We start from the raw sequence: 8,657 nt of genomic DNA, 5'->3' as shown, positions 1-8,657 counted from the left end.
GGGGGGGGGGGGGGGGGGGGGGGGGGGGGGGGGGGGGGGGGGGGGGGGGGGGGGGGGGGGGGGGGGGGGGGGGGGGGGGGGGGGGGGGGGGGGGTTCTTTGGATGCATTTCGGATTTTTTTGTGGACAACATGGAATGAACGTAACCATAATCTCTTTCAAGACAAGTACAACACTTTTGATCATTATTTTAAGCAAATTATCTTCCAAACAACGTCTTTGTGTAAATGCACTTCCTTTATAAATCTTATGGTCTCTCTACACTTTTGACCAATTGGATTCTTTCAACTCCTTTGGTTTAAACTTTGACCTTCTTTTGAAAGCGAAATTGCTCCCTAGTCATCCATAATTTGTAACTTACTAAACAAACAGCAGAAAAACAACCATTGAAGAGGCTCGGAAGCAGTCTTTAACAAAAGGCCGGGATAAAAAACCGCGCCAAAGTAAAAATGTAAGAAGCTTATCGGAAAATGCATGCCATGAACAAATAATGAAGAGCTTAAATGTCAATAAGATGATAAAAAATGAGAAGTTGGATTTAACTGTAGACGAGGTATTATTACCTGGGTGGCGGAGAAATTCGTTTAGCTAGTGGAGATGAAGCGCGAGTCCGCCGAGCTGTTTCATTCGGACTGAAAAACAAATGAAGATGTGATTGCGATATACAATGACCGCATAAAAACTGTTTTTGGTATATGGAGCGCGTCTGTTTCTCGATAACGTAATGATTCCAAAACATGCCTTCGAATAAATATAAGAAAAACCAATCAACAGCGACAAAAAAGAAAATGCATAATCGACCGACCTCCCAAGCATAGAATACCTAATTCCGATACTTCCTCTCACACTGACAACCAATAAGCACCAAATGCAAGACCTCAGAACGAAAAATGCAAGCTCAAAAGAAAGACAAACCTCTTTCTTTGAGGAGCGGGGCTTCGGCTTCGAGAAGTACCGCTTCGTGATAGAGACGAAGACGAGGAAATGGACCTGGAACGAGAGCGGGAGCGGGACACAGATGCAGACCTGGAGCGCGAGCGGGAACTGGAGCGGGAACCAGAGCCGGAGTATGAGCGGGAACGTGAGGAGGATCCCGAACCCGACGGCGGCGAACGACGGCCTCTGCTTGGTTTAGCCATGGCCGGCAATAGCTGCAGAGCGAAATTTGAAACCCTAACTTAAACCCGTTTCGTTTGAGATTTAGAGATATTGAAGAGAAAAGCGACACAGAAATGGTCGAAACGTATTCGTACGGAACCGAATGGACCAAATTTTTTTTTTACTTTGGCGCCATATACAAATTTTTAAGAACAATTTATCGCCTTATAATTTTTTTGCTAAATTACTAAAATAACCTCTATAAATTTTAAAAAGTTTTAATAATATCGGTAAACTTTCAAAAAAAAAAAACAAAAAATCAAAATTATTTATTTATATAAACCATTAGTATTTTAATATTCTTAAACTTTTAATAGCATTTAATAAATACTTTACAATTTTTCATTAATTTTTAAAAGATTCAAAAATATATTTATCTATAAAAAAAATACCCATAAATTTTTAAAAATACCAATAATACCCCTTTCAATATATGAACGAAAACTATTTATCAACGTCTCATAAAGTATCTCTAAATGTTATTTTTTAAAGTTTATGAATATTTTTTTAAACGAAACACTAATTATAAAAATATTTTTAAATTTTTCAAAAAAAATTCATAGAGATATTTTCGAAGTTCTTAAAAAAGTCTCGAGGTATTTTAAAAATATTAATGAAATGTTTAAAAATTCAATGTTATTTTTTAAACATTTTTTACCGTTAAAGGGTAATTTTGAAATTATGACCCAAATTCTCGACGTGTCTCTTTTTGTGTATTAATACTCGAACATAACTTTGACCGACAAAGCAGAATTCAAATCAATACCAAAGCCAAGAATTATGAACTCCACAACCATAGGGGTGCATACAGCTCAAAATACAGTTATTTCAGTTTGAGCAAGTGAACTGAAAATCTTAACACCAACGGTTCTTACATGGACGATCTATTTCAGTTCTTCCATGGAAACAGAACCATCCAAGCGCTGTCTTTTGGCTTCGTGGTCGCCCAATTGCAACGAAACGCAAATATCTTCGCAGTCGTTCCGAAGCGAAGATAGGTTCTGGGAAACGGCACGAACCAGAGAGCTGTTTTGATGGGAGGGAGAACAACTGAAGAGGCTTGGAATGAACTGATGTTCTATACTGGGAGCCGTGCTCGTTCCAGCTTCGAGATGAAACTCGGTCTCTAGGAGCGACGATTGGTCTTTAGCTGAAGAAGGTTCTACTTCTGTAGGCATATGCTGGATCTGAAAACCCAATGGCTCGAACTTCTCTTCACTCTTCTCCCTTGGCAGCGTTGTGTCAGGAGGAGAGGAATCTCCAACAATCGAGCCGATAACCGTCGCCGAAACGGTTCTTTGCTCTTGCACTGCCGCTGCATATAGTAATGAAGAAACATAACAAAAATAGTTATCAGAACACGGCCAAAAGAGTGAAACTAGCCCAAACCCATCGCTAATAGATATTGTTCTCTTTGGACTTTCCCTTCTAGGCTTCCCCTCAAGGTTTTTAAAATGCGTCTCCTAGAGAGAGGTTTCCACACCCTTATAAAGAATGTTTCGTTCTCCTCACCAACTGATGTGAGATCTCAAAGTCATTTATCTGACGTCGTGATCCATACTGAAGTGTTATCAAACGCATATTCTACTAGACGGAAAATGAGTCATTCCAGATAAGAGAACGTGCGATCCTAAATTGGTTGGAGAGGGGAACGAAACGCTCCTTATAAGGGTGTAGAAACCTCTCCCTAGTAGACGCATTTTAAAACTGTGAGGCTGACGACAATACGTAACAGGCCAAAGTGGACAATATCTACTAGCGGTGGGCGTGGGTTGTTACAAATGGTATCAGCCAGAGACACCGGACGGTATGCTAGCAAGGACGCAGGCTCCCAAGGGGGTGGATTGTGAGGGGCGGTTTAAGGGTCGGAGAGGATTGTTACGTGTACTTAGGCACACAGTACTTTATCCCAAACATAATTGGAAGAAAGTCTTCAACAGCACTTCAAAAGAAAGAAAAGAAACACAAATGCTACAATAGATTAAAGCAATTTGTAAGACATTGAGAGAATGGACAGGAGAAGCTTTTAAGTCCTAACCTTTGAGCCCTTCATCACTTGTGATCAGATCAAGTTCAAGCAGGTTGAGAAGGCGCCCGAGATCGACCCCACTCGTCCAATTCTCAGGAGGTTGGCCGACTTTTAACTTAAGTCGACCCCGGTTAGCCGTTCCACCCCATATGATCCCGATTGGTTTCAAACTCTCTCTATTCTCACCCTTTAAAATGATGAGGCTACCACTATCTCCTTCGAGATCAAAAGTCTGTTGATTCTCACCAACAACGAGAAAATCGGTTAAGAAGCATATTCCTTTCTCGTCATTGTACTCGAGAGCATAGGCCAACACAGTTCCTGTCGTCAAGCCAGAACTTCTTCCAACTTTCACGACCTGCTTCCCTATGAGCGTACTGATAGGCGACTGCAAGTCGATAAACTTCACGTCACCAATCTCTCCGACACCTTTTACAGATGTAGTGACAGTCGACATGTCGAAATCATCAGCAAAAGGAATAAACGACCCATCTGCCCGTACAAACGTCTCTGCAATATAACAAATTAGAATACGTGCACCCGAGCTATTAACGTTTGGCGAGATGAAAATGGAACAATAACACTGTCACTATATAATGATCTTTTGTTTTGGCATGAACTGTATTACCTGGATTTATGCCAGCAAATATTCCGTACCAAAGCTCGTCCGTGATGAACGAAGTAGCTCTCTCTACAGCACCAAGATACACCCCGGGTCCGAGTGTCGGTGGAAGAGGATGAAACATCTTCTGGTTCGGATAATCTAAATCAACAGCGACATGACGGTTTGTGAGAAAACCAACTTGTCGACTGCCCGTTTGACTCCTTACTATAGCGCCCAAGGTTCCGTAAGTCTCCTGGCTGGCCACCTGATGAGGTGGAATTAAATTCAAATAAACGGTTGCTAGGTGTTACAATCGCACTTTGTGAAAGAAAATAAAGGGTTTGGCATGACATGGGCATGTAGCCACGGGCAACATGCCCTAAACAAACATGACCGTGATACAAGGCATATTAAGAGGCATACCATTTCAAGACGTATCCCTCAATTTCAAGTATATAAAAGGGTTACTTCATGTAATAACATTAGAAATGATTATAACAGGGAAGTATCAACATGTGAGCAAAAAAATCCTGATGATCATTTATGTTCTTATTTCTTAATCCTGGTGTGATGATGTAATAGATATTGTCCGCTTTGGCTCGCTACGTATAACCATCAGCTTCACTGTTTTAAAATGCATTTGCTAGGGAGAGGTTTCCATACACTTAAAAGGAATGCTTCGTTTCTCTCTCCAACCAATGAGGGATCTCACAATCCACCTCCGTTGGGGGCTCAGTGTCCTCGCTAGCACACCGGTTGGTGACCAGCTCTGATACCATTTGGATCAGCCCCAGTCCACCGCTAGTAGATATTGTCCGCTTTGGCCCGTTACATATCACCATCAGCCTCACAATTTTAAAACACATCTGTTAAGGAGAGGTTTCCACACACTTAATAAGGAATGCTTCGTTCCCCTCTCCAACCAATGTGGGATCTCACAATCCACCCCCTTGGGAACCCAGCGTCTCGCTGGCACACTGTCCAATGACTGGCTCTGATACCATTTACATCAGCCCAAGTCCACTGCTAGTAGGTATTGTCCACTTTGGCCCGTTACATATCACCGTCAGCCTCACAATTTTAAAACGCATCTAATAGGGAGAGGTTTTCACACTCTTATAAGGAATGCTTCGTTCCCCTCTCCAACCAATGTGAGATCGTGGGATCTCACATATACAACATTTTGAAAATCAAATATTAGTTGCTTCCAATAAAGGGGGACACAATTCAAGTCGAAACAAACATGATTAGTAGAAAATCTCACATTTGGTGCCCGTTGCCAATCATTCTCTCAACCTTTTCCCCTTTTCTTAAGCCGTTAAGATGTCTTTTTCCATATTATAGCAAATTTTTAGGTCCCTAGTTGCAAAGAAACACGAAAGTACCTGCGAACCCGAGCCAATGCACGGATCAGAGCCACGCAGATCATCGACAATTTCGGTGTACAACTGTTCTTTAGGAGCAGGGTTCGGTGCACCAAAATACGAAAATTCTACAACATCCACATCACACCACACACCGCCCGGCCCCTGAAAAGAATCCAGCATACTCATTAAAGATCAAAGTGAAACTAAAAACACTCCTACTTTGCAACCATGAGGTAAGGAAGAAACTTGAATACAAAGTAAAAGGACTTCAGCTTCAGACCTCCAAGGCAGTGGGCAGGCATTGAATAGGACTAAGCCATTGCTTATGAACTTTCCTGGAAACAAAAACAAGAATAGCAGGAATGTCGGTCAGCACACCCTTTCGAATACGGAATCCAATAGCCGTTCCAAGACTGTAACAACGCAGGATCTTGCTATGGAAGGCTCGTATCGTCATGAGCTCGAGTAACGTGTTTGCCCGCTGCCCTTTTGGTAACGGATGAAGGATATCGGGTAGCACCCCTTTCTGAAGATTTGCAAAATAGTTTGCCCGCTCCTCTGTACCGATGCTTATCTGGATAGGGGTCGGCCATGAAAAGTAAGCTGCATTGTTCTCACAATGCTGTCCAGCAGATGCAAATGGCTGAAGTGTAGGTGAGCTGAAAGAAGGTAAATTTGAGTGACTGCAGCCATTTCTTTCATGATTCAGAGCTGATTCCTCTGATGGAGTTGAACCAGAGCAGTTAATCCTGTTATGGCGTCTAGTTTGCTCCATTATCACCTAATGATACAAATAGAAAAAGAAAAGAAAATAACCAATCCTCAAAGAAAAACAACCGGTTGATGGAACGATAAGGAAGAGCCCGTAAAACTATCATCAAAGTAGAGGTTTCCACACCTTTATAAGAAATGTTCGGTTCTCCTCTCCAACCGACGTGGGATCTAACAATCCACCCCCTTGGGGGCCCAACGTCTACGCTGGCACACTGCCCAGTGTTTGGCTCTGATACCATTTGTAAAAGCTTATACTCAATGCTAGTAGATATTGTCCGTTTTGGCCCATTATGTATCGCCGTTAGCCTCATGGTTATAAAATGTGTCTATTAGGGAGAGGGTTTCACACCCTTATTTATGTATCGCCGTTAGCCTCATGGTTATAAAATGTGTCTATTAGGGAGAGGGTTTCACACCCTTATAAGGAATGCTTTGTTCCCCTCTCCAATCGATGTGGGATCTAACAATCCACCCTCTTGGGGTCCAGCGTACTCACTGGCACACCGCTCGGTGTCTGGCTTTGATATCATTTGTAAAAGCTTATACCCAATGCTAGTAGATATTGTCCGTTTTGGCCCATTATGTATCGCCGTTAGCCTCACGGTTATAAAATGTGTCTATTAGGGAGAGGGTTTCACACCCTTATAAGGAATGCTTTGTTCCCCTCTCCAATCGATGTGGGATCTAACAATCCACCCTCTTGGGGGCCAGCGTACTCACTGGCACACCGCTCGGTGTCGGGCTCTGATACCATTTGTAAAAGCTTATACCCAATGCTAGTAGATATTGTCCGTTTTGGCCCATTATGTATCGCCGTTAGCCTCACGGTTATAAAATGTGTCTATTAGGGAGAGGGTTTCACACCCTTATAAGGAATGCTTTGTTCCCCTCTCGGTTATAAAATGTGTCTATTAGGGAGAGGGTTTCACACCCTTATAAGGAATGCTTTGTTCCCCTCTCCAATCGATGTTGTGTCTATTAGGGAGAGGGTTTCACACCCTTATAAGGAATGCTTTGTTCCCCTCTCCAATCGATGTGGGATCTAACAATCCACCCTCTTGGGGGCCAGCGTACTCACTGGCACACCGCTCGGTGTCTGGCTCTAATACCATTTGTAACAACCAAAACCCACCACTAGTAGATATTGTCCGCTTTGCCTCATTATGTATCGTCGTCAGCTCACGGTTTTAAAACGCGTCTGTTAGGGAGAGGTTTTCACACTCTTATAAGAAATGTTCTATTCCCGTCTCCAACCGATGTGGGATTTAACAATCCACTCCCCTTGGGGGCCAGCATATTCGCTGGCACACCGCCTAATGTTTGGCTCTGATACCATTTATAACAACCCAAACTCACCGCTAGTAAATATTATACGCTTTGACCCATTAGGTATCATCATCAGCCTCACGATTTTAAAACGTGCCTGTTAGGAAGAGGTTTCCACGTCCTTGTAAGGAATGTTCCATTCGCCTCTTCAACCGATATGAGATTTAACAATCCACCCCCTTTAAGGCCCAGTGTCAACCTCTAATACCATTTGTAAGAACCCAAACCCACCGCTAATAGCTATTATCCACTTTGGCTTGTTACGTATTGTCATCAGCCTCACAGTTTTAAAACGGGTATGTTAAGAAAAGGTTTCCACACCCTTACAAGGAATGCTCCGTTCCCCTCTCCAACCCGACGTGTGATCTAACCGATGAATCATACACAATCTTTTATAACACTACCTCATATGTAAGTTTATATGTTAATTTCATTCATGAAGTTCAACACCTAAACTATTAATACCAACGAATCAAGGATGAACTAATTAAGAACTGGAGTTCATCCTACCAATCATAATACCTAAATCAACGCATAACCCAGCAATCAAAGCACTCAGAAACAATCAAATCAACTCATAACCAAGTAAACAACAAAGGGGCAAACTAGATATCACAATCTTGGAAAAGGAGAGCTGATACTCACTCCAAGCAATGAGGAATTTGAAGAGGATAGCACAGGGAGCTGAGTTTAGGGTGAAATGGTTTGAAAAACGGCTAACCCATTGAAGCTTTCAGCAAAATTAGAGCATGGATTTTGGTCAAAGACAGGAATATAGACAGAAAACTGCAGCTGAGCTCAGCTGGAGCAGAGAAAAGACAAAGACGGAGGCTTCTTCTGCGCATAAACATTGAAAAGTGAAGGTTTGAAAGAGAAGACTTTACATGAAAAAGGTAAAGTTAAGGGAGTAAGTGCGCGCATTTTTTTAATTCGCTAAGCAAACAAAGCTTAAGCGATGGTAGGGAGACGTGTCCACAGTGATTGCCTTCTTCCGCCGATTCTATATATTTTGTGTTCATGTCAAAAGGCACTATTATTTGGTTTGATTGGTGTTGCACATCCGCTAATTTACGAAATGATCGTGAGTTTATAATCAACGAATACTATTTGGAGAGTCATGCCTTAAATTTAGTCATGTTAATAGAATCCTCAAATGTCGAACAAAAGACTCTAAAAGAAAAGGAGTCGAGTCTCGATTAAGGGGAGACGTAATTTGTTTGAGGGGAGATGTATGTTTGATGAATCATAATTTGGATGAAAGTCCCATATCGGCTAATTTAGGGAATGATCATGGGAGTCCATCATGAACCTGCCCCTGAACCTCGTAACCTAGCGTAACCTCAGTAAAGTGTCTTCGTCTTTCCTTTCCTCAAGATTAATTCTTGATCTTCCCTTTCACC

At 42.2% G+C, this 8,657-nt stretch overlaps 2 protein-coding genes across 2 annotated transcripts in view; both read right to left on the bottom strand.

Annotated features, from left to right (window-relative positions):
• LOC111477064 (serine/arginine-rich splicing factor SR45-like) overlaps positions 1 to 1,228 on the bottom strand; it is a 6,254-nt gene extending 5,026 nt beyond the window's left edge. The window contains exons 1-2 of the mRNA XM_023121020.1: positions 915 to 1,228; positions 563 to 631 (exon numbers count right to left, since the gene is read on the bottom strand). Of these exons, the coding sequence (XP_022976788.1) occupies positions 563 to 631; positions 915 to 1,138 (293 nt within the window). The 5' untranslated portion in view covers positions 1,139 to 1,228. The remainder of the gene's footprint in view (positions 1 to 562; positions 632 to 914) is intronic.
• Positions 1,229 to 1,918: 690 nt separating this feature from the next.
• Positions 1,919 to 8,234, bottom strand: LOC111477028. Its single transcript, XM_023120962.1, has 6 exons — positions 7,903 to 8,234; positions 5,438 to 5,938; positions 5,176 to 5,319; positions 3,815 to 4,055; positions 3,196 to 3,696; positions 1,919 to 2,472 (listed from the first exon to the last, which is right to left on the bottom strand). Exons 2-6 carry the CDS (start codon positions 5,930 to 5,932, stop codon positions 2,042 to 2,044), a joined length of 1,812 nt encoding a protein of 603 aa, XP_022976730.1. The 5' UTR covers positions 5,933 to 5,938; positions 7,903 to 8,234; the 3' UTR covers positions 1,919 to 2,041.
• Positions 8,235 to 8,657: the final 423 nt, after the last annotated feature.

This window comes from Cucurbita maxima, unplaced genomic scaffold (genome assembly GCF_002738345.1).
Source record: "Cucurbita maxima cultivar Rimu unplaced genomic scaffold, Cmax_1.0 Cma_Scf00003, whole genome shotgun sequence".
NCBI classification, from domain to species: Eukaryota; Viridiplantae; Streptophyta; class Magnoliopsida; order Cucurbitales; family Cucurbitaceae; genus Cucurbita; species Cucurbita maxima.
This window is presented reverse-complemented; position numbering and strand designations above follow the sequence as displayed.